A 26599-nucleotide genomic window follows, 5' to 3' on the forward strand; every position below is an offset into this window, starting at 1 on the left:
TATAATCAGATCTATGTAATAAGACATATAGCCTTCATCTTAATGTCCAAAGCTTGACAGACTTACACTGTAGACCATTTTCCTAGTGGTGAGGCAAAACCGGGATCCACAGGATGCAGCTTGTTTCACAGACACAGCTCTTGTGACCTTTTATAATGTTTTCTTCTCCTTTTTTCTATGTGTAACTATCACTTTCTTTGCTTTCAGTAAAATAGGACTGCTAGTCCATTTTTTCCTTTTCCCCCCCAAATTCTCAAATTATAAAACATAGTTCAACAAGGACAAGTTAAAGGCCCTGCACCTGAGTTGGGGCAATCCCAAGCACAAATAGAGGCTGCGTGGAGATGGATTGAGAGCAGCCCTGAGAAGGACTTGAGAGTGTTGGTTGATAAGAAGCTTGATATGAGCCAGCAATGTGCACCTGCAGCCAAGAAAGCCAGCCATGTCCTGGACTGCACCAACACAGCATGGGCAGCAGGGCAGGGAGGGGATTGTCCCACTCTGCTCTGCTCTTGTGAGACCCCACCTGGAGCCCTGCACCCAGCTCTGGGGCCCCCAGCACAAGAAGGACACAGAGCTGTTGGAGCAGATCCAGAGAAGGCCACAAGGATGATCAGAGGGCCAGAGCACCTCTCCAAGAAAGCAAGGCTGTAAGAGTTGCAGTTGTTCAGCACAGAGAGGAGAAGGCTCTGGGGAGACCTTACAATTACCTGAAGGGGCCTACAAGAAAGCTGGAGGGGGAATTTGTACAAAGGTGTGTAGTGATAGGACAAATGGTAATTGCTTTAAACTAAAAGAGGGTAAATTTAGATTAGATATTAAGAAAAAATTAATTGCTATGAAGGTGGTGAGGCCCTGGCATGGGCTGCCCAGGGGAGCTCTGGATGCCCCGTCCCTGGCAGTGCTCAAGGCCAGGCTGGATGGGGCTTTGGGCAGCCTGGGCTGGTGGGACTGCCACCCATGGAAGTGGGTGGGACTGGGTGAGCTTTGAGGTTCCTTCAAATCCAAACCATCCTGTGATTCTATTAACTATTGACTTCATCAATATATTGACTGCATTTTTGCTGTTACAGCCCAGTATGAGGTTTGATTGCTCTGTCACACAAGCACACTGCTGACTTGTTTTTAACTTGCTGTTCACCAAGAGCCTCAGCTCTCTTCTGTCAAAACTGCTTTCCAGACTGTCAGCACCCAGTCAGTCCTGCTGCATGGGGTCAGTCCAAACCAGTTGCAGGAACTGGCATTTTCCCTTTGCTGAACCTCAACAGGCTTTTGTCAAACCAATTCTCCAGGCTGTTAAGGTCTGTTGAATACTGGGCCCCACCTCCAGCATACTGACTGCTTCCCCAGTTGGTGTTGTGGGCAAATTTGCTGACACTGCCTCCTGTCCCACTGCTGTGATTGTTAATGCTAGACAGCATCAGCCCTGATATAAGACACTGCAGGACTTCACTAGCTACTGTCTGCCAGATGGACTGAATACAACCCAGTGAGGCTGGAGATCCAGACGATTTTTTACCCATCTTCCACCTTGCACCCATCTACCTGAGAACTAGGTTTTAGAGGTATGATTTAGTTAGACACCTTGCCTCCAAGTAGTCAATACTAAGTGGAATATGCAAGTTACAGGTAACATGATCTAGTACATAAAAGACTGTGGAGGTTTTATGTGTTTATTTATTTTTTTAATCTATCCTAACTAGCACTGTCCAACCAACATCACTTAACTAAACAGTAAATATGGGGAAAACTACAAGTCTCAGCAAAAATTAAAGTCAAAACAGTATTTAGCTCTTTAAGTAATTCTGTCATGCGTAAATATTTCTCAGCTCTGTGAACAGCAACTTTATCTACCATTCATGCTGAAATATGAAGCAATACATCAAGGTTGGAACTCCAGCTCCAGTGCAAATTTACAGACATCCAAGAGATTAAGATTATTTAAAATACTGCATTGATTTAAGATGTATACAAATATATGCATACGATCTAGTAGAACCACATGCTTTAATGTATATTCTAGGAAGGCTAACAAAGACATGGGTTCTTACTGCCCTGCTACAATGCACTGTGCTTCAGTATTATGTAGTGAAAAAAACTTGCGCAACAAACAGTTAATTATCAGTGAAGGAACTCTTAGAAATATCATGGGGATATATGTTGATTGTGTGTCCCTGGTAACTTGATAGAGTGCCAATCCACGATGAGAAGAGTGGGTATGCATATAAAGACTGGAAGCTTCTTGCTTAGAGTTTTGGCTTCATGACTGAAAAAAGAGATATTTAGAAATCATTTCATGTGACAGTGGAATGAGGCAGCTGGATCTTAAGAAACTAATACTGAAGTAATAAAAACCTGGCGAGCATAGGAGAATATATTCAATTCCTAGTATGAGAAAAGGTTGGCACATTGTCAACATGCTACATTCAAAGCAAAGTAGATCTATTTCTCCAAAAAAGAAAATATATGGACTCGGAAGTGGCCAATACACCCTCGAGGGGACTGTTCAAAGACTCACGTTTGAAAATATTACCAGGGCCAGAAATGGAAAACAAGAAAAGGAACTAAGAAAGAATATATTGAGGCTGTTAGGCTGCACAGAGCTAAACAGAGGTAGCAAGAAATCCTGAATAAGTGCATATAGAAACAAAAAATGTTTTAAAATACATCTTGAAAAAGGCATAGAAGTCTACAGAGGGAAAAGAAACACCAAAGAGAAAGCAGGTCTATTAATACACAAAGAAGATTAAATCAATAATGATCCTGAAATGGTCAAGCTACTAATAATTGTAAAATATAGTGTAAGAAAAAAAAAAAAAAAAGATAAGGAATATTGGCAAATACTGCCTACATAAAGCTGATGAAAAGGAATTATCAGGGGGGGGAAAGTTACAAAATCCTTAGTCTGAAGGATATATATTTCATGGCTAAAGGGAATTAGTTAATGAATTTATGAAGTGACTGGTAATTATTTATGAAAAGTCATAGAGAACTGGGGTGATGCAAATGACAGCAAATTAATTAGATTTCCAGGTGTTGTAAGACAGTATGAGACTGGAGAAGTTGCAGATGACCTAGAGAAGCAAGAACATGAAAAAAGAATAGACACATTCACCCTGGAAAAAGAAAGCTCATATATGGTGTGAATAATCTAAATCCTGATACCAATGAAAAGAGAGAACCAGGAGTAGAAAAGAATAGCAAAATATAAACTAGATATAAGCTTGAAAAGCAAGCTACCCCCGAAGCAATTATAGATGTCTTCTAAATGGTAAAGTTAAGAATACTGTTTTCAATTTTCTTAACTTGGTATACGAATGATTTGAAGACGCTTTTGAGAAAATTTAAATAGCTGTATATTTCTGCTTGAGAAGCAGACAACTAAAACATGAAGAAAATTGGAAATACAGCAGTCAACTTTTTTGAAAGTGTGAGTACTAAGAATGAAGAAAAACTGTTGAGTCTAGTTCAAGCAGTAATGGAATGAAAGCAAGCAAGGGGAAATCTAGGTTGATAAACTTGAAAGAAATGTTTATGAATTGAATAATAGTAATATTCATAACGCTTAACATTCACATAGTACTTCACAGCTTCAAAGCGCTTCACTAATATTAACTAATTGCTCTATTCAATTGTAGGGAAGAGTCTTCCCTCAAGGGAAGAAGTTCCAGATCTTGAATCCCTAAGAAGCTACATTAGAAAACCTACCAAAAACAAACACTATAGAGAAAAATCAGCCCCTGGAAAAGTACAGATTCTGTGAGCTAAAATATTATTTCTTTCTCTGCCTTTTTCTTTTACATATAGAAAGGAAAGCTATGCGTGCTATGCAGTATCACGCAGATGCTACATCCCCCAAAGAGATACAAATGGAAAAAAAGAGTTCTTTGTTTCACTGCAAAGAGATTTTTAGGAAGGGGGTAAAGAGGAAGAGTTTTAAAAAAAAATGTACGAAGATGAACTGCCCAATATTGCAGAATATAATGAATACAATCTGGTTTAGTTTCCCAGCCCAAAAGCAAAATTTTCCAGGGCAGAAAGAGAAACACACATTTCTGTACTCCAGTGCTTTTTAACTAGACAAGTTGTTAGATTTTAGTACAAATTGACATAGCTGCTGGTGACACCAATAAAAACAATTTACTGCTGAAAAGATCTAAGACTTGAGGATTGCTTCGTCTGCTTAAAGTTTTGCTGGTAAAACTAAAAAAGTTTGGATACAAGACACAAACACTTGCTAAAGCAGAAGAATAAAAATAAAGGAGCAAACAGAAATAGGAGACAAAAAGCAACAGTGAAAGAATAAATACTGATTGCCTAAGCAGGGCTGGTTCAGTAAGCTTATACCTTGAAAAGAGCACAGAAGTGCTCCTTTCCCTCCACCAGGTGATGGGACCAGGTTAACAATGCTGTTCTCAGCATTACTAAACATTTGTACTGAAAAAGGAAAACTGGGTTAAGAAACTACCCCTTCCAAACTCACTGCTCTCGCAGTAAGCAACCAGTGCTGTGGGCAGTAAAGCCTTTCACCATGCCATGAGAATCGTTTACTGACTAGTTGATTTATCTCCTCAAAACAAAACTGAAGATGACAAAGTAGTGAAAAAGGACAACATCAAACTCCAATACAAATGTGTATGCTTATGCTGCTGTGGAGGGATCCTATCATGAGTTGCATGGTGCCCTGAGACACCCACTGTTCCCAGAGTTATGGGGAAATTATATTATACTGCAACAGAGCCCAAAGACCCACATCAGACCTGGCACTGCACTAAGACACGCTTGGAGATAGTCCCCATCCTCAAGCTTTTACAATTTAAATCATCGAGGCAGATCAAGGCGTGAAAAAATATCTCTGTAGCAAAAAGTATCTCTGTAGTCAAACCTCTGTCTGTTGGGAAGTTCTCAGCAGACATGCTTCTGTGTATAGGATCCACCACTGCTGTCTTCTGACCAAATCGCTGTGTGAAAGTAGCCGGCTGACAACTACCATCAAGTTTCATGTCTCAGGATGTCATCTGGTTGACTTTGTGACCCTTCTGCATAAAATGGCTTAGCTAGAGCTCTGTAACTGGTTTCTATTAATGCAGCAGGTACTGACCACTGTCTCAGGTAGACTTCCAGGCTTCAGGTAGACTTCCAGGCTTTCTGGCTCCATGCTCTGAGGCAGTCAGGCAAATGCCACATTTTTTAAGAATTCACCATAAAAACACTGTTGATATCTCTCATTTTATTTTGGTAGATGCTATGTAATTACTTCCTAATAAAAGAATAAACTGTGAAGCTGAAATCCCAGTTCAGCAGCAGATCTAGCAGAAGTAGGGACAGGAACACCTAAGTCCAGAGCTAACTAGAATTAAGAAACTTGACATTGTACCCTGGTGATCCCCAGAGATGAAAAAAACACTGTACGTGTGTGTGTGTGTGTGTGTGTGTGTGTGTGTATGCTTGTTAAAGGAGTCCAAACATATAACAGAGGGAAGCCAATTAAAAAGGTACTAAATACAGAAGACTTCAACTTCAGTGATTAGTGCTAGGTAATTTGCCTTGTGATAAACAAGCCATTCAAATCAGTAATAGACCTGAGGTTGTTCCACAGCTTGAAAGCATTTCTCTGAACTTTATCTGGTATCACAGCAAGTACCAATGTTTATAAGCTAAATTTTGCCATGCAGCTCTGTATCTTCAAAGCTAGCAATCCTAAAAAATGTTTGCAAAAGACACCAACCATTTTTGGACATTATGCTGACCACTGCACTCACTAAATCAGCATAGGTGCAGCTCAGTTGAATGTGCAATAGCCAGGTGCAGCTCGTCACTTTTAAGTGCTAAAAATGAAATGAGTGAATGAAGGAGAGGCCAGGTTGGATTTTTTTCCCCCAAAATCTATGGAAAATAAATTACTTTTTTGGGACTACCCCTATCCAAGGAACAAAACCCATCATCCAACTGTGAAAAATCTCAATTTCATCACTACAGTATTGAGAAGAAGGGGGGAGAAGGAAGAGGAAAAGAGAAGAAAAAAATAATGATAGCTGAAAAAAACATAAAAGAAAACCATCAGTGAAAATTGCCCCTGAAACTTTGCAGAATTGTAACGGCTTTCTCTTGCTTAAATTGATTGGTGTAGCAATGTTATAAAATGACTATTAGGATTCATTGTGCACAACAGAAAGTGTGAAATGTCAGCAGACTATACAGCAAAAGTAATGGGTCCTGAACCCCTGTTAGTCAAAAATGATTTTCTTTCAAATTAGAAATTGATTTTTTTGGACACAAGCCCTTTACAGGCTTCCAACTTTTGTAGCTGTGCCTTGGAAGAGATTAACCTCAGCCACTGTTTGGGTCCAGGCTGATGATACCCTTTTGAAAGTTTCTTCACAGGGACTGCTTTTTAATGTTGGTACGGTCTTAACCAATAACACAAGTTATTTGTTCCTTTGAGAACTGCACCACATTTCTTCTCATTTTGCCATTTTCTTTATTTTTATGCTGACATATACAGCAAACTGGCTGACAAGTTAAAAAAAAAAAAAAAACACAACCAGCTCATAATTGAACCAAGGATTATGTTCAAGGCTCGGCAGTGAAACATCCAAGCTGCTTTTGTTCCCAGTCCTTTCTCTTCCTAAGAAAGGATGCTTTCTCTGCTCCTTAAGTGGAGGTACTAAGCTAAGAGCAGGATAGATTTTAGCAGTACAGACAACCCTGTGTGGCAAAATACCAGGTTGTAATGGTGGAGCCATTACTTGGGGAGGAAAAGAATGTGAAGAAGATTACATTTCAAGAACAAGTCCCACTGTACTTATTCTCTGCTTGCTGGGAAAGGAAGAAGAATTGTTGAAACAGCTTTTTGAGATTAAAGGGCTATTTTTTCCTCTTCTATCAGGAACACCAACCAAGAAGATCACTTGTTATTTACAAGGTTTTCTATGTTTTTACTTTAAACGTAGGTAGCTTCTCTTAGGTTGTTTTAAGCAACTTGCAATCCTCTCTAATTGCGTATTTTGCTGATCCACTCTTCAACACATATAATCTCTAAACGACATCAGCACACTCGTAGACCTGCAATACAACATGCTACCCCTTACCTTTCTTTGACTTGCTGCCTTCCCTCTTGGTTTTCATCAGAAGGGCTCGCCCATCTTCCATATGTGCACCAAAACCAGCCATTTTCTTCCCTGAACTGCTCCCACCGCTGCTCCGTGATGTTCTGGAGGCTTTGCTCACTGGTGGTGTCCTGGGGTAATAATCTTCACGTTTCGATACTGGCACACTAGGAAGAAAGAAAGGTGACACTGTTACATATCAACCTCTTTAACACTGCATGCAGCCCTCTGCCTCCCCAGAAGCATAACCATCGTGGTGCTGGTTGAGCTCCTGCTGAATCCATTTACAATGTCTGAAAGCAGGGGCCTCAGGGTTGAAGGATCACCAACCTACTTCAACTTCCACAGGAGTCTTTGGTTATCAGCAGCTGGCTGCACTCTGACAATTATATTTGGAGTTTTGCAGTATTTGGAACATTCCCTAATGTATTAGGTCCTGGATTTTCTGAGTGGTTAGAACAGGACAAGCGGGATGAAGGTTCAGAAAGGACTTTGCCCAGCAGGGTTCAGCAAGGTTGGAAGAAAACAAGTAACTTAAAAATGTTCACTTTGCTAGAAAAAAAATGAGACACAGAAGAATCTGAGTGGAGAGAAACAGTCATGGTTTGCAAAAGGGAAACAGATGGTACAGTGGTTAAAGAAAAAAAGAAAAAAAAAAAAAGTAAGAGTAAGAAACGAGAAAGCTAACCAGAAAAGCAATGAGCAGTATGGTCCAGGAAGGACTCCTGCACAAGATCCTAAATACTCCACAGATGGAGCCAGGATGCACATTTGATGACATGGAGCAAGCATGATTTCAGTTTCTGCAGACACATGCAAAAAAAAAAAACCTTCTGAGAAGACAGGAGGTTATTGAGACCATCTTACTCTCAGTAAAGTCAAAGACTGCTTTCAAATGCTGTTCTCAGGAAGAAGACTACTGCTTTAAATGAGGATTCCCAAAATCTATACGTCATTAGCCCCATGACTATTACACAGTTTAAAAAAAAAAAAGTAATTAAAATATTAAAGAAAAAAAAGGATTATCCACATGAAGGAATACAGTTCATCCCAAGATTATACTGCTCTGTTTGCAAGTATGGGAGTGACACACAGCTTTCCTAAATTAACAGAAGATTATACAAATCTTTTTCCCATTTAAGTACCAATTTTGAAAGGATAACTCTAAGACTGCTACTAAGTTTGTATCATTTGGGTTACAGTTTTATGGGTGGATGATTCACAAAAATATTTTACATAAAAGCTTACATTACAGAAGTTACTGTATATCTGAGAAAAAAAAAAAACAGGTATCTTTTTTCACATTAGAAAATGATAGCTAAATTAAAAGTTTCAAATCCATGTGCTGTAAAAGTCATTGTTTAATAAGGCCCACTGCGCCGGTTTGACAATTAGTATTACTCCTGTATTATTAATGCAGAACATTATATAATGGCTCATGACCCATAATAACGGGCTGAAGTGTAGGATAAAATTTCTCCGAATAACCTCCGTTTACGTTAGGGTTTCAAACCGCATGATGACTTAGTAATATTGCAAAATGTTTTTAAAATTTATGGTGACTCTAAAATTCTCTGATATCATTAACCTACTAATTCCTGCAACCCAGGGTGTAGCCAGAGGTGGGTTTGGACCCTAATAAATGTTTAGAGAGGTTTAAAGGTGTAATAGTTGACCAGATTTTTCTGATAACACAGTACTTGATTTTTTATTTGTCTGTTCCTGGATGATTAAGAGCATTTAAAAACACTAAGGTCGTCATTATTTGGATGCTTTCTGAGTTTTTAAAGTACATTTAATTACCACCTACAGATCTTCTGTGAAGACAGTGACCTTAGTCGTGTAGATGAGGAAGCGATTACTCCGCTGGTTCACTACCATACCATTTACATGGTGCGGTCACCTCTAAAATATCAGGTTCTGGTTGAAATAATGCTACGGCAGAGAGAACTCAAACAGAAACAGACACCAAGAGGAAGTTACAGACGCTAATTCATGGGGAAATAACAAAAGCAAGCATATTTGCATTTACAGCTCACTAAACAATGCATCAGAGCCTCGTTCTTTGGAATTTAATCAGAGAAGACTTGCTAAAAAGTTTTGGTCAGGTAAGGATGTAGTCAAACTTTAAAATGACAAGTACTTAGTCTGAGAGGTGTGCACACCAAGGAGTGAAAGGGATAATGCAGAGAGATATAAAAAAAAAAAAGTCTAAAATTAACAACACACTGAAATTAAAACAAAGAAAACGTAAGGAAAAAATCTGTTTCAGAAAAAAAGTTGCTCAATCAGCTACAGAATAATTAATAAACTGAATGACGTGACTAGCTGGGAAGTTTAAAACTAACATAAGGTCCAAAGGCATCAGTTATGTACAGACACAAAGATTAAGTGACAGGTCCTTCTCTATCTTCAAATCCAGCAATCCATCATATCATCCAAATGCAGGCTGGCTAGTAGGACTTCCTTAGGGCACTCTGTTATCTGATGAATTTTCATAGCATTCCCTGAAACTACACAGCAGAGAAGACTGCCTAAATAAAGACCTTACTAACCCACCTAACCTAAGGCAGGAGCTATAAAGTAGCATCACCAGAAAAGACGTGAGCCTCAGCATTACTGTCTCCTTATGAATACTGAAGTACATCAACAAAGGAGAACACACCTTAAACATTTTTTCATTTTGCCAGTGCGTCATATCGCGATATTCCTGCTGAGCGTGAATGGCAAATTTTAAATGTCATTCAGGACCCATTGAATATTGCTAGTATTTGCATTCCTTAAAAAGTAGAAAAACATTAACCTTTTGTTTTATTGAATTAAAATGCCATGGAAATGCTGATGTAGTCTTCAGAGACTGAAATACTTTTACAAAGAAGAATAGCTGTCATTTATTAGACACAAAGAACAATTACTTGATAGGATGCTTTCTGACAAAAAGCAGATTGGTATTCTCATCATAGAAAAGGCATTGTAAAAAAACCCAGCACAGACCTCTGAGACTTGAATAATTTAAAGCTGCATTTGGTGCAATTTGAATTTTTCTTTAGGGAGGCAAAGTTAAATACCTTTAATTTGTTCTAATTATTTCAAATTTGCAAGTTAATTATGGCTGATCATTAAATAACAAAAAGGACTATCGTCTCCATAGAGTTTTACCTCCTACCCTCTGCATTACTTAAGCTAGATTTTAGTATGCATGAATTAACTTTCTAAATAATCACACGGTTTGACTAAATGGCTCAGTAAAATGAGCTCTGATCCTCAGAATAAGCATTAATGGACATTAGAAAGGCTATTGGGACCCATGTTACTTACATTATAAGTATTTTTAATGGGGTCTTATTTACTAATCTTTATGTACTGTTCAAGTTAGGGCACCATATAGATACATTATTCTGCTTTAATAGAGGAAAGTCAGTTCTTCAAGATACTAAAACAAATGTCCATTTAGAGCCAACTAAATTCATTTTTTAAATTAATGCAGGAAAACTCTGATAGAATTTAACTTGTTTTAGCTGCTCATCCTGATGAATCAATCCAACATAATGGTAGCCTTGGTCTGCGAATGGAGTTTTACAGATCTATTGAATTGCTAAGCAACTGAAGCAGCTAAGACTTGCCACGGAGTAGCATTCACTATCAGCACCTGTACACCCAAGAGTTTTAATCTCTTCCCTACTCCATAACTAGTGATCACCTGAGGGGTTCCCAGCCATCGAACCCAAATTTGGATTCCCACCTTCCACTGAATTCTGATATTTCCATGCATTTTTCAGTGCCGATCAGTGGTATCCAGAGAACACGTCTATGTTATAACTAGTCAGAAACCCAAAATGCAAGGCAATTCAGGCCTCCAGTATGTATATTCAACAGATGGCTGCCTTAATGGTACCCTACTGCACCCTGTTGAGACAAGGGCTTGTGAGTTTAACCATTATCAAACTAACAGATTGCTGTGGTAGGTTAGCTCCAAAAGAAAACATGTTGGAATGTTATTTTCCTGTTCTGCAATTTCTGTTTTAAAAATAAAATAATTAACAGTTCATGTGTGCAATCTGCTGCAATTATATCAGGCCAAGAATGCATAACACTTAATGATGCAAAACTGGTGATAAGTAGGCAACCCAAGCAATACGTTTTTGTAGCTGGAACCTGCATTGCCATTTCGGATGCAGTTTGACAAGCAGGCTGAATATGATCTTTTCCTCCCTACTCCACCCCTTTGGTTGGGAGAGTTTTCAGCCAGATCAGCTTCCAGAGTCAGTTCAGCACAAAGCAGCAGTATCAAAAGTGCTGCGACAAAGGAGGTGTCAATACATGACAGGATCTTCGTTTTCAGCAGGGAGTCTGAATTTAAACCAGTTTAAATCAAGTTATCAAAGCACACCTTTCTTTGAAAACCACCAGTTCCAAAGCAGGACTTTGGGAAGTTGGTTGTCTTCATGGCAATTAAAAAATATTCACTAGGAGAAAAGAAGCCTGTAGACTTTGAATGAGTGGCTCTGAGAATCAACATCAGCAGTCTCCTCTCCAACCACAACTTCTGCAGTCTTCTCAGGTGTACTGTGCAACTCTACTCTCTGTAAGCCTCTACTTCCAGGGCATTCTCAAGTGCCCCATATTTCTCAAAGAGCATTTTTGTTGCTGTTCTTGTTATTTGTTTGTTTGTTTGAGAATATGTCAGGTAAGGCAGTGTGATTACCCTCACCTACAAAGCAAAGACAAGAAACAGATGTGGTAAGGAAGCTGGGCCCCTGGACGGCAAGCAGGTCTGCAGAGGTAGATAAGAACTGGAGCTGACTTCCAAGCACTCAATTCACCAGTTGTGACACCAGAAATTAGTGCATATCCCATGTGTATCTGCTTAAAGCTAACCATGATGAAAATCCTGACACCAGAGGTAGAGCTTAAGGCTCTCCTTAGTGCATCTCCCTCTGCAACACTGAATCCTCTTCGGAGGGTCACTCCTGCCCCTTTTTTGAAGCAGAGCCGGGAAGAAACATGACAAGATGTAAAAGCCATAGCAGCACATGGGAGAAAGGAGGGAGATTGGTCTCCTCACTCCTGCTTTGTGTGAATAGAGCTGGAAGAAAGGTAAGCACTGCAAGTGAGGAGGAGAAGCACAGCGCGAACTTCAGGGCAATCTCTCATCACTGAACGCCATCACCCTTGCGTGCCTGGTGACAAAGGCAATCTGTTTATGTCAGCAGATCATCAACCTTCAAAACACACTGCTAAAAATCTAATGCCTATTTCATACTGAAACAGAGTGCTTGAAAAAAAAAATAAAAAATCTAGACTTAACATTTTCCCCTTCCTTTCCTTTAAAAAATAGGAAAAACGTCCTATTCTAATACAGACCTTGAAGGCCATATTCAAGCCTAGAGTGAGATTTCATGGCCCAATTATGAAACCTGGCATTTTGAGGCTTATGCTAGACATATCAGCATGTTAATGACACTGCTGGGATCCAGTGCATGTTAATAAGAAACAGCTGCTTTCCTTTCTAGAGAGCATGTTCATTTATACTTTTGAGATCCTCAGGACAGAGACCATCTCCTTCCTCGTGTATTTCTCTACGTAAAAGGCAGAAGGCAGGGACAGTAGGGGAACACACCTCAGCAGACAAGGACAAGTCTAACTAAAGTATGACCAAACCGGCCTGTAAGTAAAGAAGTTTTCGTCATAGAAAATGCACAGCAATTGCCTACATCCCACATGCTGTAATGCACACAGCACATTGCTGGGGAGCGATCCTGAGCTTTTGCCCCTTACAGTTCTCTTCAGGTCCAGTGCCCCTGAATCCAGGAAGGTATACAGATGGCTGTATCAGTTTTCTGTTGATTGTTTCTGCTGAACCAGCTCTCTTGGACCTACTGCATTTGGTTTACCTTTCTTCTCATCTTGGAAGAGCTGCATAAGAAAGTATGCTAAAAACTTTCTCACATATCAAGCTCTACCAGGGTAATGTAATCCATAGTGCGGCTTTTCCAGACCGTTCTTTCAGGTACCAGTTCCTTTCCCATTCCTACTGTGACTGGTGCTCAGATATTTAATTCCAGCAGCGAGAATTGAGGCCGCATATGCTCTTAATTAGCAATGACCTATTAGATCATACCAGCCATAGGTGAAACCCCAGCCTCATTGAATCAATCAGAATACTGCCCTTATCTTCAATGAAGTCAGGATTTCACTTAATATACACAGTTAAAGGTCCGTTTGTAGCAAGTACTAAGCTAAATTCCTCCTAAAATTATATTCATGCCTTTCCTTTGAAGCCCTGTCCTCATTCTGCTTTAACTTAGCTACATTTCAACTCCCCACCAGCACCCTTCCTACACCACTTAGTCTCCCTAATAAATAGTGAAATGAGCTCTGATTACTTTCTCTTTGCCTCTGAATCCACAGAAAACCCCAGCATAAAGGTTTTCAGACAGTCATAGAGAAACAGCCACAGAAAGCAGACTGGCAAAGCTTTAGCAGGACAAAACGCTGTGATTGTGTGTTTGGCCTTTCTTATAGAGCAGAGTAGAGCACCTGTCGTTCCAGCAAGCAGTGCTGTCAGCCTTCACAAAAGAAAGTCATGTAAATGTCAAGTCATAGGTATAAAAACAATCCTTCAAAACAGTGTCTGTGTATCTGAAAAGCCTGTCTAGCTGTCACCTGCGAAAGTACCATACGGAATGATGCAAAAGCCTGTTTAGGACAAACAAAGTTTCTGAACTAAATCCAAACTTCTGCAGTAGATCAAACTGCATAACCCTCCTTCAGCAGGAGAGTCGCATGCTCTTCAGAGAAGGGAACGCCTGCCTTAGTGCCTTATCCGGGATCACTGTTGTTTGGCTGAGAGCCAGCCCCATCCACAAGGTACCCATCAAAATACCATATGCGAGCCATCTTCTGAACAAACATCACCCCAATTAGGCTGCTATTTGGTTGTGATAAAGGCATAGATGAGCAATGCGTCATCCCTTCTGAACCTGGCTCACCTAGAACAAAAGATTTCACAGTAGATGGGCTGCACGGAGAATCAGGCTGGGAACGGGCTGCTGCTGCAGGGCTCGCGCTGAGCGTGCCGGCAACCACCTGCTCGATACAAAAAAACCCTGCATTTTCCTTCACTACAGCTATCCATATATAAGCACCATCTCCTTCATACGAGTTTCTAGACGAGCTGGTAGGTGTTGACAAGAGGACCTTTAAGTAAGTGAGCTGCAATTGCAAAAGGCCCTTTTCTGCACATGCATCGCATCAGGGAGGAACCGTTTGCTGAAGACAAGTAACGATATAGCAGAGGAAGGACACAGAAAGAGTTGGAAAGCAGGCACTCACAGGCTTTCTAGTGTGCCCTACTAACAAGACATTTTGAAGAGATGCCTAATTAGAGCAACAGATACTTAAGATTGCACTCTTGTGTACAGTTATTACAAAGAGCTACATATACACGAAAAATCCATCCTCTAATTCTAATCATCTTTATCAGTATTGTGTGATGACTGAATTAAGCATTTTAGGCACAGACTACAATTGTCGTTTAAGGATATACATAAAATCTTGGGACTAGTGAATCTATTGTCTGCAAACTCTAATGCTGTTCTTATTCCAAAAAGCCGTCAGAAGCTCAGTGCAGTGGCACAAGCTCAGCCCAGGTACAAGGCACAGCTCCAACACCGTGGTGACCTTTATCTTCACATTGGTTCCCACAAACACAAATCTCAAGTGTTTTTTGATTCTTGTTTTAAGGAGTGATCAAAACAACATGTCAGAATATAGCTAGGTCTGCAACTATAACAATACATGGCATCTCAAATGCTCTCATACTAGGATCTTTTAAAATGGTGTCATATATTACCCCCCCCCCCCTTTTTTTTTTTTTTTTGGAAACGCCCCTCCTGCTGCATCTTTGCACTTCACTGGGCTTTTTTTGTGATTAAATCACATCTGTGGGGCACAGTCATCCTATGATTAAGTAGTATATTAATGATTTACTACTACTCTAGTACTCATCTATATTATATTGCTTAGTAAAATGAAAACACTGAGATTGTTTATTGATCTGCTTTTAAAAAATTCTTAGAGCCCAAAGAGAAGTAAATAGAGAAATAAGGCTTTGGAGTTTCCTCAGATTAGTGGATTACCATACCCAACAGATGTAGATTTGACAAGGCACCTTTTGGTAAAGGTTATGGAAAAAAATCACTTCAGGTCACATACATTACCTTTAATCCACTGAAGTTATGTATTTCACAGAGTGTGCTTGATGGCTAGTGGTGGAAAAATCAGCTTCTTACTGGAAGTAAAATACAAACTGAGATACTTACCTGATGGAACACTACTCTAAAAACCTTGGCCTGAACTTCACAGAAAAAAAACAACCACATACTGAAGATTTCCTTTCAACACATACGATTTTATGTAAATGCAGCAGCACCACCAAACAGTGACTCAACCAAGATGTTTATGGAACATACAACACTTTTTGTGTGTTCAAATGTTTGTTCAGAAATAAAGAGATATAACTGAATTTCAACAAGAGGGAAACCACTACCTTGCTAAGAGGAGAACAACTCTTTTAAAACCGTTCAGTGAGGTGCATGTTTTGTACTTTCGTTCCGTCAGATACCAACAACTCTTGCCACCTCACCACTACCACTGGCAAACAGAACGTAATTTATATTTTACCAATCTAAATAAACAAACTGATCTTAGGCTCTGTGCAAGTTTTTTTTTAAAATCTGTTCAGAAATGTCTGTCCAGAGCTGCTGCCACCAGTGTCATTATGACACTGTGGAGTGTGCTGTTAGAGGCTTGCATATACTTGTGTTGCTAAACCACCTCACTCCTACTGAGTTTATAGCCGGTACATAAATTTAAACCCATCTCTTAGAGACATTACTGTCTCAGAAAGGATGCAAGACGTTGGTAGAGATTAAAGGAGCACAAAGTTAAAAAGGAAAAAAGGATTAACGAGGCATCGATCAAACAGGAGGGCATGTAGTTACATAAAGAGACGAAGCCTGACACTATTGACAGATGACTGAAGATACTTGGATATTGTTTTGTTTCAAACTTGTGTGTGCTAGAAGCCAGACGAAAGCTTTTCCACACATAAAAGCTGATGATTTGTCACTTCAGTTAAGTTATAATACTTCTCTCCCTAGGTCACTAGTGAGATGATTTGAGTATGATTCAAATTTTAGTGGACTTGCTGGGCAGAGGCTGTCCTTGTGGTCAGTGGAAAGAGACGGATTAGTTTGAAACTAATGAAAAACTCCGTAAAAAGGGCTCAGGGATGAGAGACGGGAAAGACACAGAACAGACAAAATGGAGGCAGGATCCACCGGGACATGACTCAATGGTTCCAAAGCCAGAAGGAATTAGGGAATGCGGTAGGAGTAAATTGCTATCAGTTCAAATAGCACCAAAGAAAACATTGAGTTTCACGGAACTGAAGGAGTAAAGAAGAGGGGATGGCAGAGAAAATAAAACAAGAAGTGTCAGTGTGACTTTCTGCAGAGCCCTGTAGACTGATACCTTAGACAACTAGCCTTTGAAGGAGGGTTTCAGAGAAGCAACGGTGACAAGATCTGAATGAGCAGCAAAGATGCTGATTTGGATAATTTATTTTGAAGGCAGGGCATGAATATTGAGCAGCCAGAGAAGATTTTACAGTAGTCAAGGTGCACGATGAAGGGCTGGAGCAAGGAATAGCACTTTAACTGCTGACAAACTAGTGGTACGTTTTTGCTGCAAAGCAGAAGGAAGCTGCAGTAGTCGTCAGCAGCCCAAATGCGCATGGAGAAGGAGAATGACCCCGAGGTTACAACTCTGAGTGACAGAGAGGATGTGGTGTTATCAAAATCAGAAGTGAAGAGAGATTCAGAAGAAAAAGTAAGGAGTTCTGTTTTGGCCAGATTAGGAATGATCTGAAGGCAAAACAACCAGGATTATGTGTCAGGGAGGCAGTCAGATATGCAAGACTAGATGGAACAGAGCAGGAGGTTTAAGAGTTATTGGCAGAGAGATGATAGCCAAATCCGTGTAACTGGATGTTGTCATCCAGGGATATGGGCACAGAAATCTCCAGGCAAATCAAGGAATGACTAAATCCCTTCCCCGCCACCTCACAGAGGTTCATACCTACTTCCAAAAGAAATTATCTAAAATAGTGCTGCAAAAACATGCATAAAAAAACCCGTCTCTCCATAAAACCGAAAGATCAGACTGTTTCTAAAATTAGGGCAACCGCTAAATGAAAGTTAACCCGAACAATAACTTTAGCTAAACTTCAGGTCACATGCATTTAATATAATGAGATGAAGAATATGAAAAGGCCATTCATAATGGAATTCATCGAGTTAGGAATGCCATGCTTAGCTGCCTTATAACATATAATTAATGATCCTATAAAAATCCAGCAGTACGAACTCTCCCGGCTGCCCGCAGAACTGTTCTTTATGCCGGGTAGGGCAAGCAAGCATCTGCTTCCACAAATACTGCCCTTTGAGAAGCTGAAAAGCTTTCTTCCCCTGTTCCATCGGGGACCACATTGCCATTTCCATGACACGCTGAGCTTTGAACCGTTACCCAAATCAGACTCTAGCATTTGGCAACCCAGTACACATCTGTCATGATAGACTGGTTATTGGTGAAATGTTAAAGAAAAAGTCATTAACTCTTTTCCATTGCTTCTAATATGCCACCTTCCTCCAGATTATTTATAATCCCCACTAAACCCATCCTCTGTTTATAGTGTTTTAACGCAACAGAGGAATATATACTGTCTGGAGATCTGTCTTGCTTTATACCACTCCCAACCATTTGGTACAACAAAAGATGTTCTCTCTCCATCAAAAGGCCTGATCCCTCCTGAAGCCTTGATGCTCAGATTCAAGGTTAAAGGATTAAGGCCTGAAGCATTGAGTACCAGAGGAAAGGAAGCCAAATATCAAAAGAAACACAAAAATCAATCCTCTTCACCACAGGAGCAGTGTGAAGAACAAATCAGCTGGGCTGAATCTAAAATTTTCTCTGCGTGGCTCTCAAAAATTAGCACTGTTACAAATGTAATGGGTAGTTCTGCAAAGCCTCAGCACCCATGCAATGCCACGGAGTTCAGCTCAACCCACCAGCACAGTCTGGAAAGTTTTATGTCAGAGCAATTCAGCTGCAAAAACACCAAGTCCACTTCAGAGAAGGTGAGAGCTAGAGAGGAACGAGAGCACGCGTGCCGTTATCTTTATATGTAGTCTGTATATCTGCAAGTGACAGAATCTAATATTTACCAGAGTTTGCCTTTTGCTTCAATTCCCTGTGTGCTGAAGCACAGCCAAGGTCACCAGAGGGGTGGGGGAGCAGGTTTAGCTTAGTGCAGCTGTGATCGTGACCAGAACAGCAGGGTACAGAGGATTTCTTGCTTAACTTTGTAATACCAATAGCTTTTGTTCTTAGTCCTGCGCCATCAGTTCGGATATAAGCTTTTAAATGGCGTGAAAGTTGTTCGGGTGGGTTTAAAACCTCCTAATTTAAAACTACCTTCCAGAACATTTTGTTTCTCAAGAATTTTCTTAACTAGTCCAAGTTACAAATTTCTGGGACATATGAATATATAGATTAACATATGAATATATAGATTAAACAACATTTTCTCTTCATCCAAGATTACATTTAAAAATAAAAAGTAACAAAATGATATGTTTGAAAAAGTAATCCACTCCAATTTATAAAAATAGCATTCAGGTTTTTCAAAATTCATTTCAGGCAGTAAACTAACAGTGTGTACATTTTCCTGTAAAGGAGGCATCTGCAAATGACTTGCAAAAATGTCTCTCACTGTCTGCAAGTGTTGGCAAGGAACAAACTCCTTCAGGAGATACATGAATTTTAAGTATTTTAACCCAAAGAACAAAATCTCCAAGCATTTTCAGTTCTGATACGTGATATTACAGAACCATACCCATGTAAAAGACTGGCAGAAAACACAAGATTTGTGCAAATATCAATGTATTCAAGTTCTAGTAAGCCTGTTTTCGCTGATTGCCATCCTTAGAAGTGTTTGTAACACCAGAACTCCTGTGCTTTTTGAAGACTTCACCTACAGGTTAGCTCCATCTGCCCATGAAAACTACAGTGGTAGCTCCCACTTCCATCTTATGCCTCAAGTCTATCAAGTGGCATACTGCTCAATGTTTCTTTGGACCGTAATGGTAATGATGTAATATGTCTGTTTGCAGCATACCTGATCATGAGAACAGAATCAGCATAATTCAGGTAAACGTAAAACAGCTTAACACCCTGTCACAGTTCAAAGCAAGCCTGAAAATGAGATTAGTGAAGCAACCAGGTCAGTGGAAATGAGCTGCTCCTCACTCCCCAATCCGATAAAGATCACTATCTGCCTTAAAAATACATACAAATATAAATATGCATGCTTCGATATACATATATATTCTCAGATATGTATAAAACATTCTCTCCTCCTCTCATTTAGCAACAAGTTTTTAGTTATCACATCAGAACAAAAGCTTTCACCCTGAACATGAAAACCTACTACCTTCAGAGTCCGCATGGGGCACTAATGAAGCAAAAACATATATCTAACTCTGAATACACATTCCTGTTGTGGCACAATCAACTCCAGCAGGCATCAGTTGGAGAGATGCTCATTCTATATGTAGCCAGACAACTCCACCAGAGAAAGGAAAATTTTTGTCTGCAATTAAATCAACATTTGCACTACCGGCAGATCCATAAGCACTTTTTTTTTTTTTTTTACTGGATAAACTAGTGTTTGCTCTGCAAATATCCCACCTAAAAATGATACAAACTTCAGTATAAAATAATCTGGAGTAAGAAAGTAACTTGGGCATTAAAAGGAGCACTAACAAGTGAGTAAGCAGTTTCCAGACACATGGACTTTATGGGCCATTTGGAAGCACAGTTGATTTCAGTCCGATTTAATGTGCCAGTCTCCTGAAGCAGTGAAGAGATGAGAAAAAAAAATGAAAAATCTAACAAATTGTGTTCAATACATTCAGAAAAGTTGGCCAAATACTACATAGCTGAACCTCAAGAGACCAAGGACAGCTTGGGGATGAACTGAAGGCTGGGAGCTCCTGGCCAACAAGCCAGTTCTGGCACTGGCGATGGTTTCTCCTCCAGAGGCTCAGGCCATGGATAATGGGAGGCGATGCACGCTGTCATGAAAAAGAGTAGACAAGAAACTCCAAATATGAGATAAAATGAGTGCTGCCATTGCCACTGTAAATATTGGTTCCCTTCAAGAATGGGGCAATGGGGACAACGCGAGTCAGGTGGCAGAACCCTGTGACTGCGTATGATTTTTTATTTTAATTTTTAAAAAGTTGCTGGGGGGGGGGTATTGAGTGAAGAAAAAAAAAAAAAAAAGCATATGCCTGGAACAGCAGGGGGAGCTGCAAGTCTGTGTTCCTCTGCATCTATATTTAATTGCATTGACTGTTTGGACAAAACCACAGAAGTATGCTTGTACATCACTATAGAAAGATGTCTGTATGTCTAACAAGCAGCAAAAGAAATCGAGTTCATAACAAAGCACTAAACAAGGAGCAAAAGATAATTGTCACCTCCTCTCAAGATAATAAAAATAGTTACACCGTAAACATAAAAATCTTCTAAAAGACCCCTGACAGCATTCCCTCCTGGAACTATCACCATAGCAATGAGCATTCAAACAGAAGGAAAGTACTACTGAATCCTGTGTTGGATATTTTCAACTAACTAAAAATACAAGCTGGAGAAAAATACACACGGGTGACATAGGCTAAGGCACACAAACGTAAAAAGCCCTCAATGAAATAAAAGGTGGCAAATTACACCTGCAAATCTTTAATAATCTGAGAAGGAAACCCTTTAACCAGGTAGCGTACACCGAAAGGGTGCCTGCAGATAACTGTAAACCCCTCCGATAGCTGCTGTATCCAACAATTCCTATTTATATCATTTTGCACAGGTCAGTGTAGAGGTGCAGCAGCAGTATTGTGTGAAATCCGAGGAAAGGAGGCATTTAGAGAGAAGGCAGTTAAAGCTGTACCGCTGGAGCTGTATAGGATGCCTAAGAATTGGATAAGCAGGAAACATTGCAGATTAAGATTTAGGCACACAGCACAACTCTGGAGGGAAGGGGACTGCTTGCAAAGCAGCAAACCGTATCTTCTTGAGTTTGTGCTATTAAACAGGTTTTATTTTCATGACATCCAGATCCAAAGTTGACATTAAATAAGGGAGAGAGGAGTGGATTGTTTTAAAATTCCTCTCCCAGATGCAGACGTCAGGAGCACATACAAAAGCAGGTGCCGGGTGTATTGATCCTACTGAATACGCATGGAGTGGGTACTTGAGCATGTACCAAGCATCTGCGTCTGGGAGATGGAAAGCGCTTTGTAAAAGGCTGTTTTATGCTAAACAAATGCATCAGGTTATGTTTTTATTTTGAATATTTTAAAGCATCTTGCACACTGGGGCAGACTTGAAAAGAAATTATACAGACAAGCAGACAACTTGCCATTAATTGTACAAGTTACTATCTCCACAGCTGAAAATTGGCTGTGGGCTCACTTAGGAGCACTCCAAGCTCCTGAAAACCATCCTCAATAAAACCTGCTCTGACTGCTGCACCTCAGAGAACTGGAGATCCTGCATCTGAAGACTCTTCAGGTCCCAAGCGCTGGCCCAGCTGTAAGCAGGCAAAGGGACAGACACATTTCTTCTCAACAGCTCCTCGACATACCCAGCAGGGAAGCGACAAATTCAATGCTGCAAATTTATCCTGGGCCAGTCCAAAGAGACTGAGAAGGACAACACTTGCTGACTTGGATAATGAAGAAAACATAATGGTACATTCAGAAGAGAAAATGAAAATTTGGCTATAGCTTGTAGTACTCCCCAAGGTGAAAGTTTTCTTTTCCACAAACAGACACACTATGACCAAACACTGCAACAGAAATCAAACTCGGTACTGTATTTGCTCCTGGAATCTTTTTTGCTTTTTTCAAGCAGGGAAAAAATTAATCCCTACAGGAGATGACAAGATGCCTTTTAAAGTACATATCTCATTTCTGACTACAATTACCTTTCAATAGCCTGGCACAGCTGCACGCTCCTATTTGCTTTTTGTTTTTCATTAAGGGCTCCTCTATTATTTGTACCCATCCTATAGCATTTATGCCTGGCAGTGATGTACATTCCCTTGCCTACGATTCTTCCCACAGATAGTAGAGAATAAATTGCAATTAGATTTTCGTAATTGTAGATAATTAACTCAAAATGAGCTGTTAATTATAAAAAACTATGTTTTTCAGTTCTTGATTATATTATTTATTTTACTTCTAAACTCCATATCTCACTTCAGCAACTTTAGTATTTTAAAGGACTTTCACCACTTCCTTTCAAATATCAGGATATTTTTAAACTAAGTTTTGCTTATTTGAAGGCTGAAATCAAGTTTCATGCTGTGAGGTTTGCTAGAGGAGCTCTTATGCATGAACTGGAAAGTCAGAGAGTGCTGGTTTTCCATTAGGGTTCTGATAGCATTTGCTATATTTGCTATAACAAGAACCATTTGGCAGATCAATTAAAGAAACAAGTGTTAAAAAAAGAATTCAAGAATACATTCCTACCATCTCTTCATCTTTTCTAAGCTTTAGCCACATACTTGCACACTCTGTACTGAAGAAAACATCACAAATTCAAATGCATAAAAGAGATAAATGGACTTGTCTTCGTTAGCCTCTTTCAGCCTAACATTAGAGTAAATTATTTAGGGAGCATTCATCTGGTAACCTTTGCAAAACCAAAGATGGCATAAAGGAAGAAAAACTTCCAATTGTTATGCTGCCAAACTTTGGAACCAGCTGGCGTGCCAACTTGAGACTACACAAACACATTTTAACCTTGAAAAATTACAGTAAATTAAACTGGGGGAATGAACAGAGGGTGGGGAACCTTTTGAAATCCGGAACTCTAATTCTGTAAACATCACAGTTTTTTTCTCATTTTCTTAGCTAAGCTATGTAGATTTTTGCAGGTTTGTTGGTAAATTGTTGGCAAGAAGTCCTACAGATGTTCTAGGTTACATCTTTCCTCCAAGGGTTTAATGCTACTGCATATTAATATCACGACTCTCTCTCTTTTGTTAGTGATCCCACTTTGATCACATCGGTCTGTGTGAAAATGAAATAAAAAAGCTATCAAAATACAACGAGGGACATACCAGCAAGTTATAGGATCAAAAAAACTAGTTAGGCAATGAAACGCTCTAAGGAAAGTAACGACTTCTGTTCTTCTGGAGAAAGAAGACTTACCAGTCTTCTGACTTCCCTTTGTAGTGAAGAGGGATCTCAATAAAAGAAAATAAAACAAGTATCATTTGAAGTTAAAAATATAAAGTATTGGACCCTTAGTTTATAAACAAACATTTCTTCTGACATTCTCATGCTAGAACTAGAAGAGCCTATGATTTAAAGATCTTCTCTTTTCATGGAAGAGGGGGCCACTCAAACATCAGCTGCACTTCTTGTCCACCCAACAGGATGCTTGGGTTGAAAGAACAGATAGTTCAAACGCAGAACATAAAATCAGATAGTTCAAACGCAGAACGTAATACCGATGCTTCTTGAGAATGGGGTGAAAACTCTACCAAATCCAGTTCCAGTTTGTTTTCTAATAGGCTTGAGTCTTCTTCCAGTGGAAACATGAAATGCAAATGGGTGGAATATGAAGAAAATATGTTGATCAAAGTTTTAATTAGCATGCAAAATTGGGATAAAGAGATAAAAATTGAAAGTAGAATTAAGATAATAATTTCAGTGGTAGTTAGCACTGATTATACTGGAGCCAGGTTGCAGCACAATGTTGTTTAAAAAACAAGCAACTATCACCAGTGGTAAAATATAATTTCTGTCTCAGAGTTAAAGGCTAATATATTTTTACAGCAGATCCTAATCAAGCCTAAATGTTCTGAGATGTTCTGATCTGATTTGAAAAATAAGAAGCAAAACCTAGAGTAGAGAAAGAAATCAAAGATTCTGTGAAAACTCCAGCTTGCCCTGGGCTAGGTTAGGGTCCTTAAGACATGATGCACACAATCTCAGAGCACTACAGGAAGTCAACAACTAAACCCTGAGTGATAACAGTTCAGCATGTAATCCATAAAAATCAACAGCCAAGGAATTTTATTTTTTCTAGGAAAAAAAGCTCTTAATCTGAAACAAACACATGAACAAATACACTTGGCAGCCAATAGCACACTGTCAAGAAGATATACCAACACTGTGTGAAGTACTTAAAAGAAAATAGAAAAATTACCTTAGTCCCATGCTGTTGCCGTTCATCATCAGAGCAAGTTCTCCAGGTGCTTCATCAATGGGCAAATCGCCCAAAACAGGTACATGGCCTCTAAACCTGGAAAAGCAGAGGTAGCTGTTCATGCAGCTGGTCAAATCACCACAAAAGGAACTTGCCCCCAAAAGGGTGAGTTGTGTGTCCAGAAGCATGGCTATTAATCGTGTTTAATACAGAAGCTTTCACGACTGTTTTCATGCTTTCAAATGTACTTTTGTTTTGTAAGGTTGACTTATGTATAGTGCCTTTCCTTCTGAGGGTTTTCTGAGGGAAAAAGATTATAAAAATTTCATTTACTAATTTCAAAGGATCTGCTCCCTTGAGAAAAATGGTCACATCATCCAAAACAAGCATCCCTCTTTGGATCAGATTACAGCTCCATCATCACCAGGGCTCTAAATATCATGTAACCTGCACAAAATGTAAATGGTGTTTGACATGGTTGTGTCTTGTGAATCTGCGGGCCCACAGGTGATGCTCCATTTTCATTACATAACCCCACCTTTTTCTTTCTCGCCAGTAAAGACAGAAAAAATCAACAATAGAGGTAATTTTCCTTCTTTATTTGAATAAAATTGCTGTTTCCAAGATTTACCCAGATTTGTCTACATTACTAGGAAATAATATTTTGTCATTTCTGGAACTCTCCTTTATTCTGGTGTGGTTGGCATCAGTGGAAGTCACTGAGCTGCCACTTTCCCTGCACGCACACAATTTTTGACAGCTGAACAACTATTTCACATCCAGAGAAACTGCAGACTGAAAGTATTATGCTCACTTGAGGCTAAATAGGGAAATGTGGGGAATTAAAATGCAGTTATGATGCAGCATGGTCAAAAAAAGGATCAATTCATACTTTAGCTAAAAGAGAAGAGTTAATAGCCAATAATTACAAATGGTCAGACCTTTTACTTGTCACTCAATGACAATACTTCCAGCAGCTTAAAATGGACCTTACCCAGCACGCCAACCATGCAGAAGGACAGACAAAAATAAACACTACTTGGAAATGGATTTTTGTTGTATGTTTTTTTTTAAACTGTCATGATGTTAAGAGATGAACTAGGTTAGAGCCTCCCGCCAAGGAAGCAAAGGGTATTTGAGCTTAGCTAAACAAATTTTTATTGTTTGTAGCACATAAAATTACCCTGTTATCAAGTGGAAAAGAATTATATAGCCAGAACTGAAATATAACTGTGATGGTTAAGAGATTTACCTGTAAATATCAAACATTTCATTCTAAAGAGACTGACTATTTTTTCAAGAGCAAGCAGACTATATCTATCTAGTTGTGTTTCTTAGAGACAAAATGGCAAATGTGCATTCACCTGCACCTCTGAAAAGAGATTGCAAAAACAGTTTTAGTGCTCAGACTGATCACATATGATTTTTTCATAGCATTTTTTAAGTAAGTAGAGCTCTGTAAACCTTTTTTTTTTTTTCCTGGACAAAAAAAAGGCTAAAATAGGCACAACGGCATTAACAAGCACATCATTATAGAGATACGTAAGGTCTGTTTTTTTCTGGGCAAATGATGCCTCAAAGAAGGCTGAAAATTATCCATTAGAAACAGAACACCAAAATCCTCAGTCTGTATGTCCTTCATATTCTACTTGTTTTTCATACAGAGAGATGCATACACAGAATTAAGCTATTTGATGATTAAGAATCCATCTGTTCCTACTTATTTCTCACCTTAAGTTATAATCCTCTGTTTGTGACCTCAGCCATTTTCACACACATAGTTGTGATTGCGTCTGATAAAACAGACATTTTAAAAGCTAAACAAACACACTCATTTCAAGAGTCTGAGCAGGAAACAAAAGACCACATAAACTACAGTATTCTCTTTTAGAGTTTAAAAAGTAACCAGTGGGGCTGGGATTAAGAAAAGAAAAGTGATATATTCCTCCATAGTTATTATAATACACGCATGTAGGAAATGGGTCAAGTGTTGCAGACTCTTGTGGGATGCCGTCCGCAGTCACCACATTAAAATAGTATTGAAATAAGCATTTTTCTGAATTCCTCCTATTGTTTCTTTTAAAAGACTGCTAGATTTTCCCATTCCTTTCCCTTCTTAATGCTGAAACACTAGTATTCAACTG

General features: G+C 39.3%; 1 protein-coding gene across 4 annotated transcripts in view; it reads right to left on the bottom strand.

The window, feature by feature from the left end:
* Nucleotides 1-26599, bottom strand: part of KIAA1328 (KIAA1328 ortholog) — a 170833-nt gene that overhangs the window by 30023 nt on the left and 114211 nt on the right. For all 4 annotated transcript variants that reach the window (XM_072031780.1, XM_038170035.2, XM_027446291.3 and 1 more), the window contains 2 exons: nucleotides 24456-24551; nucleotides 7092-7276 (listed from right to left, as the gene is read on the bottom strand). In XM_072031780.1, coding sequence (XP_071887881.1) covers nucleotides 7092-7276; nucleotides 24456-24551 — 281 coding nt within the window. The remainder of the gene's footprint in view (nucleotides 1-7091; nucleotides 7277-24455; nucleotides 24552-26599) is intronic.

The sequence above is a fragment of the Anas platyrhynchos genome, chromosome Z (genome assembly GCF_047663525.1).
Source record: "Anas platyrhynchos isolate ZD024472 breed Pekin duck chromosome Z, IASCAAS_PekinDuck_T2T, whole genome shotgun sequence".
NCBI classification, from domain to species: Eukaryota; Metazoa; Chordata; class Aves; order Anseriformes; family Anatidae; genus Anas; species Anas platyrhynchos.